Genomic DNA, 18807 nt, shown 5'->3' on the forward strand with positions numbered 1-18807 from the left:
TTTTTGAAATCGGACAGTGTGGTTAGATTAACGAGAGTCTTGTCTTTAAAATGCTGTAAAATAGTCATATGTTTGAGAAATTGAAGTAATAGCATTTCTAAGGTATTTGAATATCGCGCCACGGGATTACACTGGCTGTTGCGTAGGTGGGACGATTTCGTCCCGCCGACCCTAGAGAGGTTAAGTATGCTCTCTCTAATTCTCTCTTTCTTTCTTTCTCTCTCTCGGAGGACCTGAGCCCTAGGACCATGCCTCAGGACTACCTGGCATGATGACTCCTTGCTGTCCCCAGTCCACCTGGCCGTGCTGCTGCTCCAGTTTCAACTGTTCTGCCTGTGGCTATGGAACCCTGACCTGTTCACCGGACGTGCTACCTGTCCCAGACCTGCTGTTTTCAACTCTCTAGAGACAGCAGGAGCGGTAGAGATACTCTCAATGATCGGCTATGAAAAGCCAACTGACATTTACTCTTGAGGTGCTGACTTGTTGCACCCTCGACAACTACTGTGATTATTGTTATTTGACCATGCTGGTCATTTATGAACATTTGAACATCTTGGCCATGTTCTGTTATAATCTCCACCCGGCACAGCCAGAAGAGGACTGGCCACCCCTCATAGCCTGGTTCCTCTCTAGGTTTCTTCCTAGGTTTTGGCCTTTCATGGGAGTTTTTCCTAGCCACCGTGCTTCTACGCCTGCATTGCTTGCTGTTTGGGGTTTTAGGCTGGGTTTCTGTACAGCACTTTGAGATATCAGCTGATGTAAGAAGGGCTATATAAATACATTTCATTTGATTTGATTTGGATGCAGTCTATCACAGTGCCATCCGTTTTGTCACCAAAGCCCCATATACTACCCACCACTGCGACCTGTACACTCTCGTTGGCTGGCCCTCACTTCATACTCATCGCCAAACCCACTGGCTCCAGGTCATCTACAAGTCTTTGCTAGGTAAAGCCCCGCCTTATCTCAGTTCACTGGTCACCATAGCAGCACCCACCCGCAGCAAACGCTCCAGCATGTATATTTCACTGGTCACCCCCAAAGCCAATTCCACCTTTGGCTGCCTTTCCTTCCAGTTCTCTGCTGCCAATGACTGGAACGAACTGCAAAAATCACTGAAGCTGGAGACTCATATCTCCCTCATTAACCTGTTGGGGCTAGGGGGCAGTATTTGCACGGCCAGGTAAAAAACGTACCCGATTTATACTGGTTACTACTCTTGCCCAGAAACGAGAATATGCATATAATTAGTAGATTTGGATAGAAAACACTCAAAAGTTTCTAAAACTGTTTGAATGGTGTCTGTGAGTATAACAGAACTCATATGGCAGCCCAAAACCTGAGAAGATTCCATACAGGAAGTGCCCTGTCTGACAATTTGTTCTCCTTCTGTGGCATCTCTATCAAAAATACAGCATCTCTGCTGTAACGTGACATTTTCTAAGGCTTCCATTGGCTCTCAGAAGGCGCCAGAAAGTGGAATGACGTCTCTGCAGTCTCTGGGCAAAAAACAGCAGGAGTTTTTGTGAGTGGTCAGGCAGGGAACAATGACACTGGAGTGCGCGTCCACGAGAGGACTCCATGTTTTTCTTTCAGTATTTGAACGAATACAACGTCGCCCGGTTGGAATATTATCGCTATTTTACGAGAAAAATCGCATAAAAATTGATTTTAAACAGTGTTTGACATGCTTCGAAGTACGGTAATGGAATATTTTCATTTTTTTGTCACGAAATGCGCAAGCGTCCCACCTTGCCCAGGGAGGTTAACTTCAAGCACCAGCTGTCAGAGCAGCTCACAGATCATTGGACCTGTAAATAGCCCATCCAACTGTATTTACTTATTTATTTTGCTCCTTTGCACCCCAGTATCTCTACTTTCACATTCATCTTCTGTTAATTAATTTGATAATTGAGTGACATAACAAGAGAAAAACTGTTGATGCACAACATTTATTCTATTGATTGATGCAACAGTAAGTTCAGACCCCGACTGAGTTATTATTTTTTTGGCGGGGCGAGGGAGGGGGGGGGGGGGTGGAATTGATCTGAAGGCCTTCAAAAGGAGGGCCGCATGCCACCAGCTGCCCATCCCTGCTCTGGAGAAAATGCCCAATCAACATTAATGTGTGTGTACCTCGAGGAATCGTGAGATGTCTCTCTTGTCGCTGATCCCCATGGCAACGACGTTCTCAAAGAGCCAGAAGAACGGTCGGTGGTCGTCTGGTTTGGGACGGGCCTCGTGGAGCAGCCGGTAAAACTCAAAGAACAGCCGTCCAGTACCCTCTGGGGGGTGGACAAACACAGACTTTATTATGAGGGACATTTCACAGGAAGATGACAATGAAATGCGAGACACCCACCGAAGAGTCCCTTCCTGGCGGGGTTGACGATGGACAGATCATTACAGGGACTTCCTCCAATCACCAGGTCAAACGGACCCCAGTCCTGGATCTACAGACAGAAAGTGTGGTGTTAAGTCAGTAGCCACTAGTCTGTGTCCTGTTTCTGTAGTGAGACAGCTTGATATACAGGACACCCCCTGGACAGGACACTAGTCTATCTCCTGTTTCTGTAGTGAGACAGCTTGATGTACCAGGACACCCCCTGGACAGGACACTAGTCTGTGTCCTGTTTCTGTAGTGAGACAGCTTGACGTACAGGACACAAGCAAACAGGAAAACGCTCATCCAGAGGCGGCGCTCCTAGTAGCTGGGGACATTAATGCAGGGAAACTTAAATCCGTTATGCATGATCGCTATCAGCATGTTAAATGTGCAACCAGAGGGAAAAAACTCTAGACCACCTTTACTCCACACACAGAGACACATACAAAGCTCTACCTCACCCTCCATTTGGAAAATGTTACCATAATTCTATCCTCCTGATTCCTGCTTATAAGCAAAAATTAAAGCAGGAAGCACCAGTTACTCTGTCAATAAAAAAGTGGTCAGATGAAGAAGATGCTAAGCTACAGGACTGTTTGCCAGCACAGACTGGAACATGTTCCGGGATTATTCCGATGGCATTGAGAAGTACACTACATCAGTCACTGACTTCATCAATAAGTGCATTGATGATGTCGTCCCCACAGTGACTGTACGTACATACCCCAACCAGAAGCCATGGATTACAGGCAACATTCGTACTGAGCTAAAGGGTAGAGCTGCCGCATTCAAGGAGCGGGACTCTAACCCGGGAAGCTTATAAGAAATCCCGCTATGCCCTCCGACGAACCATCAAACAGGCAAAGCGTCAATGCAGGACTAAGATTGAATCCTACTACACCGGCTCTGTGGCAGGGCTTGCAAACTAATACGGACTACAAAGGGAAACCCAGCCGCGAGCTGCCCAGTGACACGAGCTTACCAGATGAGCTAAATTACTTCTATGCTCGCTTCGAGGCAAGAAACACTGAAACACGCATGAGAGCATCAGCTGTTCGGGACAACTGTGTGATCATGCTCTCCGCAGCTGATGTGAGTAAGACCTTTAAACAGGTCAACATTCACAACGCCACAGGGCCAAACGGATTACCAGGACGTGTACTCCGAACATGTGCTGACAGAGTCTGTAAAACCAACATGTTTCAAGCCGACCACCATAGTCCCTGTGCCCAAGAACACTAAGGTAATCTGCCAAAAAAATAACTACCAACACGTAGCACTCACATCTGCAGCCATGAAGTGCTTTGAAGGCTGGTCATGGCTCATATCAACACCATCATCCCGCAAACCCTAGACCCACTGCAAATTGCATACTGCACCAACAGATCCACAGATGATGCAATCTCTATTGCACTCCACACTTTCCCACCTGGACAAAAGGAACACCTATGTGAGAATGCTGTTCATTGACTACAGCTCAGCGTTCAACACCACAGTGCCCTCAAAGCTCATCACTAAGCTAAGGACCCTGGAACTAAACACCTCCCTCTGCAGCTGGATCCTGGACTTCCTGACGGGCCACCCACAGGTGGTAAGGGTAGGTAACAACACATCTGCCAGGCTGATCCTCAACACTGGAGCTCCCCAGGGGTGCGTGCTCAGTCCCCTCCTGTAATCACTCATGAATGCACGGCCTGGCACAACTCCAACACCATCATTAAGTTTGCCGATAACACAACAGCCTGATCACCAACAACGACGAGACAGCCTATAGGGAGGAGATCTGAGACCTGGCCGTGTGGTGCCAGGACAACAACCTCTCCCTCAACATGATCAAGACTAAGAAGATGATTGTAGACTACAGCAAAAGTAGGACCGAGCATGCCCCCATTCTCATCGACGAGAGGAGACAGCCAATCAGAGTCCTCTCTCTGTTCGTGGAGCAGGTTGAGATCTTCAAGTTCCTTGATGTCCACATCACCAACAAACTAACATGGTCCAAGCACACCAAGACAGTCATTGAGAGGACACGGCAAAACCTATTCCCCCTCAGGAGACTGAAAAGATTTGGCATGGGTCCTCAGATCCTCAAAAGGTTCTACAGCTGCACCATCGAGAGCATCCTGACTGGTTGTATCCCTGCCTGGTATGGCAACTGCTCGGCCTCTGACCGCAAGGCACTACAGAGGGTACATGACTGGGGCCAAGGTTCCTGCCATCCAGGACCTCTATACCAGGCGGTGTCAGAGGAAGGCCCTACAAATTTTCAAAGACTCCAGCCACCCCAGTCATAGATTGTTCTCTCTGCTACCGCAAGGCAAGCACTACCGGAGCACCAAGTCTAGGTCCAAGAGGATTCTAAGCAGCTTCTACCCCCAAGCCATAAGACTCCTGAACATCTAATCAAATGGCTACCCAGACTATTTTCACTGCCCCCCCCCCTTTTACGCTGCTGCTACTCTGTTATTATCTATGCATAGTCACTTTAACTCTACCTACATGTACATATTACCTCAATTACCTAGACTAACTGGTGCCTCCGCACATTGACTCTGTACCGGTACCCCCTGTATATAGCCTCCACATTGACTCTGTACCGGTACCCCCTGTATATAGTCTCCACATTGACTCTGTACCGGTACCCTCTGTATATAGCCTCCACATTGACTCTGAACCGGTACCCCCTGTATATAACCTCCACATTGACTCTGTACCGGTACCCCCTGTATATAGTCTCCACATTGACTCTGTACCGGTACCCTCTGTATATAGCCTCCACATTGACTCTGTACCGGTACCCCCTGTATATAGCACTGCTATTGTTATTTTACTGCTGCTCTATAATTATTTGTTATGTCGTTTTCTTAAAACTCAATTGTTAGTTAGGAGCTTGTAAGTAAGCATTTCACCTGTTGTATTCGGGGCATGTGACAAATATAATTGGATTTTACATTTTTGTTGATGTACAGGACACCCCCTGGACAGGACACTAGTCTATCCATCTCCTTAATGGCATCAGGTCCCATTTTGATGTTTTTGGTATGACCAGGGGTCGAAACCCCATTTTCCAATCTCAGGGCAAACACTCAGTTGGATCTTCAACAGGGTTAGAGTTATAATGGAACTTAGGGTTAGAGTTAAAATGGAACTTAGGGTTAGAGTTATTATGGAACTTAGGGTTAGAGTTATAATGGAACTTAGGGTTAGAGTTATAATGGAACTTAGGGTTAGTTATTATAGAACTTAGGGTTAGTTATTATGGAACTTAGGGTTAGAGTTATAATGGAACTTAGGGTTAGTTATTATAGAACTTAGGGTTAGAGTTATTATGGAACTTTGGGTTAGAGTTATAATGGAACTTAGGGTTAGTTATTATGGAACTTAGGGTTAGTTATTATAGAACTTAGGGTTAGAGTTATTATGGAACTTTGGGTTAGAGTTATAATGGAACTTAGGGTTAGAGTTATTATGGAACTTAGGGTTAGAGTTATTATAGAACTTAGGGTTAGAGTTATAATGGAACTTAGGGTTAGTTATTATAGAACTTAGGGTTAGAGTTATTATGGAACTTTGGGTTAGAGTTATAATGGAACTTAGGGTTAGAGTTATTATGGAACTTAGGGTTAGAGTTATAATGGAACTTAGGGTTAGAGTTATAATGGAACTTAGGGTTAGAGTTATTATAGAACTTAGGGTTAGAGTTATAATGGAACTTAGGGTTAGCGTTATGGAACTTAGGGTTAGCGTTATGGAACTTTGGGTTAGCGTTATGGAACTTTGGGTTAGCGTTATGGAACTTAGGGTTAGCGTTATGGAACATTGGGTTAGCGTTATGGAACATTGGGTTAGCGTTATGGAACATTGGGTTAGCGTTATGGAACTTAGGGTTAGCGTTATGGAACTTTGGGTTAGCGTTATGGAACTTTGGGTTAGCGTTATGGAACATTGGGTTAGCGTTATGGAACATTGGGTTAGCGTTATGGAACATTGGGTTAGCGTTATGGAACTTTGGGTTAGCGTTATGGAACATTGGGTTAGCGTCATGAAACATTGGGTTAGCGTTATGGAACATTGGGTTAGCGTTATGGAACATTGGGTTAGCGTTATGGAACTTTGGGTTAGCGTTATGGAACATTGGGTTAGCGTCATGAAACATTGGGTTAGCGTTATGGAACATTGGGTTAGCGTTATGAAACATTGGGTTAGCGTTATGGAACTTAGGGTTAGAGTTATAATGGAACTTTGGGTTAGAGTTATTATGGAACATATGGTTAGAGTTATTATGGAACTTTAGAAGGAGGAGAGAAGAAGAGGTGAGAAGGAGGGGAGGAGGAGGAGAGAAGAGGAGGAAAGAGGAGGAGGGAAGGGGAGGAGGGAAGGGGAGGAGGGAAGGAAAGGAGGAGAGCAGAGGAGGAGAGAAGAGAGAAGACTCACGTGTTTGCGTGTGACGTTGCGTACGTCTCCAACATACATGATGGAACCATGGTGACGTACGATCCCCACGGTGATAGAATCCTCACACACCTCTGAAGCCACGTACCTGTCCACCTGAATACCTAGGTCCCTGAGCACCAGCAGACCTACACACACACACACACACACACACACACACACACACACACACACACACACACACACACACACACACACACACACACACACACACACACACATTAAAGACACACATATACACAAAAACATACTACACACACACACACACACACACACACACACACACACACACACATTAAAGACACACATATACACAAAAACATACTACACACACACACACACACACACACACACACACACACACACACACACACACACACACACACACACACACACAGGTGTTCTGACCTGTGGCGATACCGTCGAACAGAGAGAGGACTCTGATTGGCTGTCTCCTCTCAGCTGCTACAGGAGGGTACAACCTGGCTGCCTCCTAGAAGAGGGGGAGAGGGGGGGGGGGTTCAATATCATCCTTGTGATCCTCGGCCATAAAACATTTTGAGATGTTTACATGTTTTAATGTGTTGGTCTAAAGCAGCGATATCAAACTGGTCCCCCGTTCCACATAATTGATTTTCCAACCCACGCACACCTTATTTAACTATGCAACTAATCAGCAAGTGTGCCAGGTAGGTGTTGGAAACCAAATATGTGAAACGACTCACTACTTCACAGGAGAGCCATTTGAAGTAAACATTTTTATTTTTATTTTTTTTATCTAAATGCGTTTTTTTTTGGCAGAAATGCCTTCTGGAACATGTGAACAGTTATTTGCTTTAATAACAGACTTGTATGCCATCTGTAAATACGAATACAAGTGTTAAATTACGAGCCTAGTTGGTTTAGCCACAGAAAATGTGAGCAACCTTCCCGCAAGCCATGATTGGCTGAGATAATGAGTGGGCTGGACATGCCGAGAGATGAGTTTAGATTGGTCTGCCATATAGCATGCTTCTGTCTATTTGAGCTGGTCAGTATGTCTAGGTATCCTGTCTAACGCAGCTTTTTTAAATGTATAGCGTAGTAAAACTTAACAAAAGACTCCAGTATGCAAGTATCCATTTCAATAGAATGTCACTGCAACAAGTGTTTCAGACCTCTCAGGTCTGACTGTGCCAGAGTTCAGAATAACTGATGAATTTATGAACGCTCAACAACCGTTGAATATGGCCGGTGTCAGTAAACGTCGGCATAAAAGCGTTATTAAATTGTTAACAGGATCACATTTACAGTCACCAACACTGGATAACATGAAAACAGCCTAACCGGCTCTGCTAGGGAGAGTAACATGGTCAGAGTTTAGGTGGGGGTTAAAGCTTCAGATGATTCTCATGGCATTGCACACGATCAGTGTGAACCAGAGTGACTTGACACAACAGGCCAAGCAAGCTGTACAAACAGAAAATAGGTCATCCTGTCTAACGTGGCTGTAAAGAAAATATATTGCTTAGTAGAACTGCATAAGTGTTGCTCTCCACTTTTAGAGTGTGAGGAAATGGAGAAAACATGTCTTCAAACTAAGGGCAACCATGGCAACCGTGACAGAGAGGGAGAAGTGTACATCCATGTATACGGGTAAGAGAGTCTAGCTAGCTACATTTTCAGATATTACACGTTTCTAATTTTGTCAGAAAGTAGTTTTCATTTCAAGTTAAAGTGTACTGTTAGCTAGCTAGCTAACGTTAACTGGCTGGCTAGCTAGCTAACGTTACGTGTATGATCTGTGTAGTAATATTATTCGTATCTCAGAGCCATTTGCATTGCTAGTTATAGCCTAATGTTAGCTAGCTAACATTGAACCTGGTTGGTTAGCTACCTGCAGATTTATGCAGGGTAGTAACATTATGAGTTGGGATTATGGTTTATTGTTTAGCTTTCTAAATATGTATTTATTTATTTAACCTTTATTTAATTAGGCAAGCCAGTTAAGAACAAATTCTTATTACAATGAGGCAAAAGACAAAAGTCCTCCTGCGTGGACGATGGCTGGGATTAAAAATAAAACACAATAAAACACACGTCACGACAAGGGAGACAACACAACACTACATAAAGAGAGACCTAAGACAACAACATAGCAAGGCAGCAACACATGAAAACACAGCATGATAGCGACACAACATGTCAACAACATGGTAGCAACACAGCATGTGTAATGGGTGCGTGTTAGCGGCAGGAAAGTCAGGCGCAGGAGAACGAACTTGGTATAAACGGAGTCGTTTAATAAGTGCTCATAAAACTCAAAAAACCCAAAATATACAAAAAATAATAAAAGTGGGTACAAAACCCGTCACACACCGACACATGACTTCCACAAAACATACAGTCAAACAATCTCTGACAAGGACATGAGGGGAAACAGAGGGTTAAATACACAACATGTAATGAATGGGATTTGAACCAGGTGTGTAGGAAGACAAGACAAAACCAATGGAAAATGAAAAATGGATCAGTGATGGCTAAAAGGTCAGTGACGTCGACCGCCGAACACCACCCCGAACAAGGAAAGGGACCGACTTCGTCGGAAGTCGTGACAACATGGCAGCAGCACAAAACATGGTACAAACATTATTGGGTGTAGACAAAAGCACAAAGGGCAAGAAGGTACAGACAACAATACTTCACGCAAAGCATTTGAATTAAGTGTTTGTTGCAGCTCGTTCCAGTAGCTAGCTGCAGCGAACTGAAAAGAGGACCGACCCAGAGATGTGAGTGCTTTGGGGACCTTTAACAAAATGTAACTGGAAGAACAGGTGTTATAAAGTTGAAGTCAGAAGTTTACATACACCTTAGCAAAATACATTTAAACTCAGTTTTTCACAATTCCTGACATTTTATCCTGGTAAAAATTCCCTGTCTTAGGTCAGTTAGGATCACCACTATATTTTAAGAATGTGAAATGTCAGGATAACAGTAGAGAGAATGATTTATTTCAGCTTTTATTTCTTTCATCACATTCCCAGTGGGTCAGAAGTTTACATACACTCAATTAGTATTTGATAGCATTGCCTTTAAAATAGTTTAACTTGGGTCGAACGTTTTGGGTAGCCTTCCTCAAGCTTCCCACAATAAATTGGGTGAATTTTGGACCATTCCTCCTGACAGAGCTGGTGTAATTGAGTCAGGTTTGTAGGCCTCCTTGCTCGCACACGCTTTTTCAGTTCTGCCCACAAATTTGCTATAGGATTGAGGTCAGGGCTTTGTGATGGCCACTCCAATACCTTGACTTTGTTGTCCTTAAGCCATTTTGCCACAACTTTGGAAGTATGCTTGGGGTCATTGTCCATTTGGAAGACCCATTTGGGACCAAGCTTGAACCTTCTGACTGATGTCTTGAGATGTTGCTTCAATATATCCACATAATTTTCTTGCCTCATGATGCCATCTATTTTGTGAAGTGCACCAGTCCCTCCTGCAGCAAAACACCCCCACAACATGATGCTGTCACCCCCGTGCTTCAAGGTTGGGATGGTGTTCTTCGGCTTGCAAGCCTCCCCCCTTTTCATCCAAACATAACGATGGTCATTATGGCCAAACAGGTCTATTTTTGATTCATCAGACCAGAGGACATTTCTCCAAAAAGTACGATCTTCGTCCCCATGTGCAGTTGCAAACCGTAGTCTTGTTTTTTTATAGCGGTTTTGGAGCAATGGCTTCTTCCTTGCTGAGCGGCCTTTCAGGTTATGTCGATATAGGACTCGTTTTACTGTGGATATAGATACTTTGTACCTGTTTTCTCCAGCATATTCACAAGGTCCTTTGCTGTTGTTCTGGGATTGATTTGCACTTTTTGCACCAAAGTACGTTCATCTCTAGGAGACAGAACGCGTCTCGTTCCTGAGCGGTATGACGGCTGCATGGTCCCATGGTGTTTATACTTACGTGCTATTGTTTGACTCAATTGATGTCAATTAGCCTATCAGATGCTTCTAAAGCCATGACATCATTTTCTGGAATTTTCCAAGCTGTTTAAAGGCACAGTCAGCTTAGTGTATGTAAACTTCTGACCCACTGGAATTGTGATACAGTGAATTATAAGTGAAATAATCTGTCTGTAAACAATTGTTGGAAAAATTACTTGTGTCATGCACAAAGTAGATGTCCTAACCGACTTGCCAAAACTATAGTTTGTTAACAAGTAATTTGCGGAGTGGTTGAAAAGTGAGTTTTATTGGCTCCAACCTAAGTGTATGTAAACTTCCAACTTCAACTGTATGTGGAGGATGAGGGCTGCAGTAGGCATCTCAGATAGGGGGAGTGAGGACTAAGAGGGTTTTATAAATAAGCATCAACCAGTGGGTCTTGCGACGGGTATACAGAGATGACCAGTTTACAGAGGAGTATAGAGTGCAATGATGTGTCCTATAAGGAGCATTGGTGGCAAATCTGATGGTCGAATGGTAAAGCACATCTTGCCGCTCGAGAGCACCCTTACCTGCCGATCTCTAAATTACGTCTCCGTAATCTAGCACGGGTAGGATGGTCATCTGAATCAGGGTTAGTTTGGCAGCTGGGGTGAAAGAGGAGCGATTACGATAGAGGGAACCAAGTCTAGATTTAACCTTAGCTAGCTAGCTACATGTCATAACAAAAGATTCCACTATGCAAGTATCCATTTCAATATAATGTTAATGATGTCAATGCGACAGCTCTTGTTGATAGACGTAGCCGGTAAATTCTCTCTGGCTATCTACTCCGATTTCAGAGCACTCTCGTCTGTGTGTCAGAGTGCAGAATAACTGTTGAATTTACAAACGCTCAACACCCGTTGAATATGGCCGGTGTCAGTAAAAGTTTGAAAAAAAGCGTAAATTGTTTCCAGCAGGACAGTTGTAGTCACCAACGCTTTGGATAACATAAAAACAACTTAACCAGCTCTGCTAGGGCGAATAAAATGGTCAGAGTGAGCTGAAGTAGCTAGCAAGCTAGCCACCGTTAGCCAGTTAGCTTGGGTGCTTGACTGCTGTTGTTAGGACAGAATGCTCGGATCAACCCTTAAAGGGCTGGGTGGGGCTAAAGCTTAAGAGGGTGTGAACGATGCTTAATGGGTGTAGACAAAGAAGAGCTCTCCAGTAGGTGTACCAAAACATTCAAAGGCCATTTTCTCAAAAATGAGGTTTCAAGTTTATCAACGTTCAAAGCAGAATTAATTTCCCATTGTTCCTCAACTGTAGTGTATGACATACCATTTTCTAGCTCTGAGACTCTACTTTCATCCAATGTAAAACAAAAACTGTTGCTACATAAGACTGAATCGAGCTGATCGATCACGTATGTGGAACGGGGGACCGGTTTGATACCCCTGCTTTAGACCAACACATTAAAACATGTAAACATCTCTATGTGACCTTTGACTTACAAACTCCTGTTCATGGTTGTTAGCGAAGAACACCTGTAGTCGTGATGGCCAGTCGTCGCGTCGTCGTAGTAACCCGTGTGTGTTGTGTGTTTCACACATGTAGCAGTTCCAGGGGTCCTCTCTGATCGCAGCTGACGCCGAACCCAAACCCACCAAAAGATCCACACACTCCACACAGAAACACCTAAACACACACACACGTACACAGACATCATAAAATGCTTGCAAGAATAGGAAATAGTCCTAGAGACTACAGTAGAGACAACAGAACTAGAATCTACAACAGAGAGGTATATTTTCTGAGTGACCTAAATATTAACTGGCTTTCATCAAGCTGCCCACTCAAGAAAAAGCCTCAAACAGTAACCAGTGCTTAAACCCTGGTTAAGGATATCAATCAACCTACCAGTGTAGTTACAAACAACACAAGAATGAAATCCTCAACATTTATTGATCACATCTTTACTAATGCTGCACAAATTTGCTTTAAGCCAGTATCCAAATCCATCGGATGTAGTGATCACAATATTGTAGCCATATCTGGGAAAACCAAAGTTCCAAAGGCTGGGACTAATATAGTGCATAAGAGGTCATACAATACATTTTGTAGTGATTCTTATGTTGATGATGTAAAGAATATTTGTTACTCCAGTTACTAATAATCATTATGAAAATGACTGCAAAAACTGTTAAATTATTTTTGGGGGACTAATTTCAGGAAACTAGGAGAGACAATTGAAAGTAAACTTTAAAAAAAAAATCAAAATGCGTTTTTTGGTGGAAATGCATTCTGGAAAATATGAACTTTCATGTGCCTTAATAACAAACTTGTATGCCATCTGTAAATATGAATACAATTGTTAAACTACAAGCCTAGTTGGTTTAGCCACAGAAAAAGTCCGTAACCTTCCCGCTATCCATGATTGGCTGAGATAATGGATGCGCTGCACATGCCGATAGATGAGTTCTGATTGGTCTGCCATGTAGCATGTTTCTGTCTATAATATGAGCTGCTCAGTATGTGTAGGTAATCCTTTCTAACGCAGCTTTTTTGAAAGAGATCACTTAGTAGAACTGCGAAGGTGTTGCTCTCCACTTTCTGGAGGACCGAGTTTTGAAATCAGTGGAATTAGAGTATGATAGCTAAGGAGATGGAGAAAATTCTGGCATTTGATTGCAAATATGCAGACAGAGTCAAAAAGACATCACACAGAAGGCTGTTGTATGAAACAGCTTACATCTTCAATCTAAAGCAACCATGGCATCCATGGCAGAGAGGGAGAAGCATTCATCCATGTATAAGGGTAAGATAGTCTAGCTAGCTACATTTCCAGATGTTACACGTTTCTAATTTTGTCAGAAAGTGTACCGTTAGCTAGCTAGTTAACGTAAACTAGCTGGCTAGCTAGCTAACGTTAACTGGCTGGCTAGCTAGCTAACGTTACATGTATGATCTGTGTAGTAATATTATTCGTATCTCAGAGTCATTTGCATTGCTAGTTATAGCCTAATGTTAGCTAGCTAACATTGAACCTGATTGGTTAGCTACCTGCAGATTCATGCAGGGTAGTAACGTTATGAGTTGGGATTATGGTTCATTGTTTAGCTAGCTAACTAGCTACATGTCAAAAAAAAAATACTCCACTATGCAAGTAACCGTTTCCATAGACTGTTCATGATGTCACTACTCCGATTTCAGAGCACTCGTCGGAGTGTGCTAGAGCACAGAATAACTATTGAATTTACGAACGCTCAACACCCCTCAAATATGGCCGGTTGGCAAAAAAAAGCATAATTGCAAAAACGTTGGTAAAAAAATATAATTAAATTGTTGCCAGCAGCACAGTTACAGTCACCAACACTCTGGATAACATAAAAACAGCCTAACCAGCTCTGCTAGGGAGAGTTAAATGGTCAGAGTGAGGTGTTCTCTCATTTGTGTCTGGAAGTAGCTAGCAAGCTAGCCAAAGTTAGCCAGTTAACTTTGGTGCTTGACTGCCGTTGTGAGGTCAGAGCGTCCAGTGTGCACTCTGAACGCTCCGAGAGCAAAGCTCTCTGAATTTATGAACGGACAATCTAACAACGCTCTGAGTTTACGAACTCTGGCACTCCAGATTGAGTTTACAAACACACCCATTATAACCTTGAACACCCATCTGGTGTGTAAAGTAGAGGGAGCACTGAAGTAGGAAGCCACAGCATTTAGATGGGGAACCGTCATATTTATCCGGGAGGGACAAATGGGCATCGCTGACCTGAGCGCGTTGCTGAATGGGCTGTTGTGCTGGCTCACTGGGTCGACTGGTTGTAGAGTATCCTCCACTAGTTGAAGGCAATGCCTCCCGGGCATGTTTGACACGTTGCACACTGTGAAGAACCTCTTCCATAGCCGTCTCCAGTTGTGTCAGCTGGTCATGGTGTTGACGTAGGAGGTATCCCTGCTCGTCGACCGTCTGGGAGATATTCTGTTTTCCTGCTACTTTCATTGTTGGAGTCAGTATTCTGTAATGTATACGCTGGGAATCGGAAACCAAGCGCAGGTGGTGAGTTTAATAATAAACGTAACAGCGAACAATATAACAAACAGGAGTAGCGTATAGACATGTAACACATACACAATCATGACTGGCGAAAGAACCTACGGCGGCTTGCGAAAGAATTCACCCCCCTTGGCATTTTTCATATTTTGTTGCCTTACAACCTGGAATTAAAATTGATTTTTGGGGGGTTTGTATCATTTGATTTAAACAACATGCCTACCACTTTGAAGATGCAAAATATTTTTTATTGTGAATCAAGCAAGAAATAAGACAATAAAAACAGAAAACTTGAGCGTGCATAACTATTCACCCCCCCAAAAGTCAATACTTTGTAGAGCCACCTTTTGCAGCAATTACAGCTGCAGGTCTCTTGGGGTATGTCTCTATAAGCTTGGCACATCTGGCCACTGGGATTTTTGCCCATTCTTCAAGGCAAAACTGCTCCAGCTTCTTCAAGTTGGATGGGTTCTGCTGGTGTACAGCAATCTTTAAGTCATACAACAGATTCTCAATTGGATTGAGGTCTGGGCTTTGACTAGGCCATTCCAATACATTTAAATGTTTCCCCTTAATCCACTCGAGTGTTGCTTTAGCAGTACGCTCAGGGTCATTGTCCTGCTGGAAGGTGAACCTCCGTCCCAGTCTCAAATCTCTGGAACACTGAAATAGGTTTCCCTCAAGAATTTCCCTGTATTTTGCGCCATCCATCATTCCTTCAATTCTGACCAGTTTCCCAGTCGCTGCCGGTGAAAAATATCACTATGGGGATGGTGTTCTCGAGGTGATGAGAGGTGTTGGGTTTGCGCCTGACATATCGTTTAAAGCTACATTTTTGTTTCATCTGGACAGAGTACCTTCTTCCATATGTCTGGGGAGTCTCCCACATGCCTTTTGGAAAACACCAAACGTGTTTGCTTATTTTTTTCTTTAAACAATGGCTTTCTTCTGGCCACTCTTCCATAAAGCCCAGCTCTATGAAGTGTACGGCTTAAAGTGGTCCTATGGACAGATACTCCCAATCTCTGCTGTGGAGCTTTGCAGCTCCTTCAGGGTTATCTTTGGTCTCTTTGTTGCTTCTCTGTTGCCTCTCTGATTAATGCCTGGTCCGTGAGTTTTGGTAGGCGGCCCTCACATGGCAGGTTTGTTGTGGTGCCATATTCTTTCCATTTTTTGAATAATGGATTTAATAGTGCTCTGTGGGATGTTCAAAGTTCCTGGTATTTTTTTATAACCCAACCCTGATCTGTACTTCTCCAAAACTTTGTCCCTGACCTATTTGGAGAGCTACTTGGTCTTCATGGTGCTGCTTGCTTGGTGGTGCCCCTTGCTTAGTGGTGTTGCAGACTCTGGGGCCTTTCAGAACAGGTGTCTATATACTGAGATCATATGACAGATCATCTGACACTTAGATTGCACACAGGTGGACTTTATTGAACTAATTATGTGACTTCTGAAGGTAATTGGTTGCACCAGATCTTATTTAGGGGCTTCATAGCAAAGGGGGTGAATACATATTCACACACCAGTTTACTGTTTTTAATTATTTTAGAATTTTTGAAACAAGTAATTTTTTGAATTTCACTTCACCAATTTGGACTATTTTGTGTATGTCATTTACATGAAATCCAAATAAAAATCCATTGAAATTACAGGTTGTAATGCAAGGCACTGTAAGGGGGTGCCAGATATATGGGAGGTAATAAGTGTGGTTAGCAGACCAGCGACGTCGAACACTGGAGGCGAGGAGCGGGAGAAGACGTGACACCCGTAGTATAAACCAGACTTTAGACTTGAAATCTTTGGTTGTTTAGTACATGGCCTCACATGTCAATCCTTAAAGAGCTGGGTAGGGCTAAAGCTTAAGAGGGTGTGAATGGTGCTGAATGGGTGTTGTTACGTTCCCTCCTCCAAGAGGCGTGCGTAACATAATGGGGGCTCATTCGGGATCATTAAACCCACCGGACCCTGCTGCTCTGAGCTCTCTGTGTTTGGTGATTGAGGTGTGATGGTAGGTTGTGAGTTTGGATGACTTGTTTAGTTTGTGTGTTCAGTAGGCTGCAAGTGTACAAAATGGCTGCCTCAGCCGTCTCCCAGTTTATTGAAGCGCCCTCTGTTGATCGTTTGGAGGGGTTGCGTAAAGTAGACATTTGCGCTATAGCTGACCATTATGGACTCTTCATCCCTGAGAAAGCCCTAAAGGTTGAGCTTTTGGTGCTAGTCAAGGAGGGTTTAATGAGAAAACACATTTTCTTGTTGAAAGATGACAAGAGGGAGGCTTCAGGAGAGATGGTCTCTCTCCTCATCTCAAAAATGCATGAAATTACATTATGACAGAGGCTGTTGGCCGTTCTTTTGCACCAGGGGATCAAGTTTTAGCTTTGTTGCCAATTCCTGGCTCATCTCTGTCGGCACGTTTTTCTGGGCCATATCTGGTGGAAAATTATTATGTGATAAAGACCCAGATCGTATGCGTTCTTCCTGTGTGTGTCATGTTAACATGCTGAAAGCATATTATGGCGTGATTCTCCAGACAGCTCCTCAGGTAAGCCGGTCCAGCCCGCTGTCTCCAGTGTGGCTGCGGTGGTGCTGAAGCCTGGCTGGGACCTAGAGGAGGATAAGGAGGACGGGTTGGAGTTACGCCATACGTTACAGCAGTGTGAACGCTTATGTAATTCGGAGATGCTGAAAAAGTTACCCTCTCAAATGGAACATTTGGATAACGATCCAACTAATGATCGTATCCTATTGATAAATAGTTTTCTCAATGTGTTTAAAGATGTTCCAAGTCGCACGTCCATCTTGGAACATGTCGTGGATGTGGGGAATGCTGCTCCTATACGTCAGCATCCGTACCGGGTTAATGCAAAGAAAAGGAAGGTAATGAAAAGTGAGGTAGCTTATTTATTACAGAATGACATGGCAAAACCCAGTAACAGCTCCTGGAGTTCCCCGTGTATTCTTGTTCCTAAAACTGACGGTACGTCCCGCTTATGTACAGACTATCGTCGTGCAAATGCCGTTAGAAAGTCTGATTATTTTCCTCTACCCAGCGTAGAAAACTGCATTGATAGAATTGGCTCTGCTGCTTACGTTAGTAAGTTAGATTTGCTAAAAGGTTATTGGCAGGTGCCTCTGACCTCTCGAGCTTCTGACATCTCGGCTTTCGTTATGCCTGATAACTTTGTACAATACACTGTGATGCCCTTTGGAATATGTATAGCACCTGATACTTTTCAGCACCTAGTTAACATTGTGTTCGCGGATGTGCCAAATTGTACTGCTTACCTTGACGATGTGGTGATTCATTTGTCTACTTGGTCTGATCATCTCACCACCTTGAAAAGTGTTTCAGCGGTTAGAGAATGCTTCTTTAACCCTCCATTTGGCCAAGTGTGAGTTCGGGAAGGCTACTGTGAATTACTTAGAGAAGCAGGTGGGACGAAGTCAAGTGTGTCCAGTTACTGGCAAAGTGGAAGCAATTGTTGCTTTTCCTGCTCCCACAACTCGCCGCCAGTTGCGCAGATTCCTGGGGATGGTAGTGTACTATCGTACGTTCTGTAAGAATTTCTCAACGGTAGTAGCTCCCCTTACATCTCTGCTTAGTCCGAAGGTACCATTTAAGTGGTCACAGGAATGTAACTATGCTTTTGAGTCCGCCAAAGCGCTACTTTGTAGTGTCCCAGTGCTCGCCGCCCCCAAACTTTGACAAACCTTTTAAGTTGGAGGTAGATGCTAGTATAGTGGGGGTGGGAGCAGTTCTCCTGCAGGAAGATGAAGAGGCAGTGGATGGACCCGTCAGTTTCTTCTCCCATAAGTTCAACTCGTGTCAGTCAAGGTACTCCACCAGTGAACAAGAGACGCTTTATTGCCTTACAGTTCTTTGAGGTATATGTGGGCTCCAGTGCCTTGCCTGTACTGGTCTTCACGGACCATAATACTTTAGTGTTTCTAAAGCAGATGTACAATCAGAACCGCCAGCTGGTGGGCGGATACAATATACAGATTCA

General features: G+C 43.8%; 1 protein-coding gene across 1 annotated transcript in view; it reads right to left on the reverse strand.

Annotated features, from left to right (window-relative positions):
• The window catches only part of LOC115180838 (DNA (cytosine-5)-methyltransferase 3A), a gene marked incomplete in the record, with an annotated part of 117184 nt that overhangs the window by 15038 nt on the left and 83339 nt on the right, over window positions 1-18807 (reverse strand). Inside the window, 5 exon segments of the mRNA XM_029742997.1 lie at window positions 2140-2288; window positions 2366-2456; window positions 6824-6969; window positions 7250-7334; window positions 12261-12444. Coding sequence (XP_029598857.1) covers window positions 2140-2288; window positions 2366-2456; window positions 6824-6969; window positions 7250-7334; window positions 12261-12444 — 655 coding nt within the window.

The sequence above is a fragment of the Salmo trutta genome, unplaced genomic scaffold, assembly GCF_901001165.1.
Source record: "Salmo trutta unplaced genomic scaffold, fSalTru1.1, whole genome shotgun sequence".
Lineage (NCBI taxonomy): Eukaryota > Metazoa > Chordata > Actinopteri > Salmoniformes > Salmonidae > Salmo > Salmo trutta.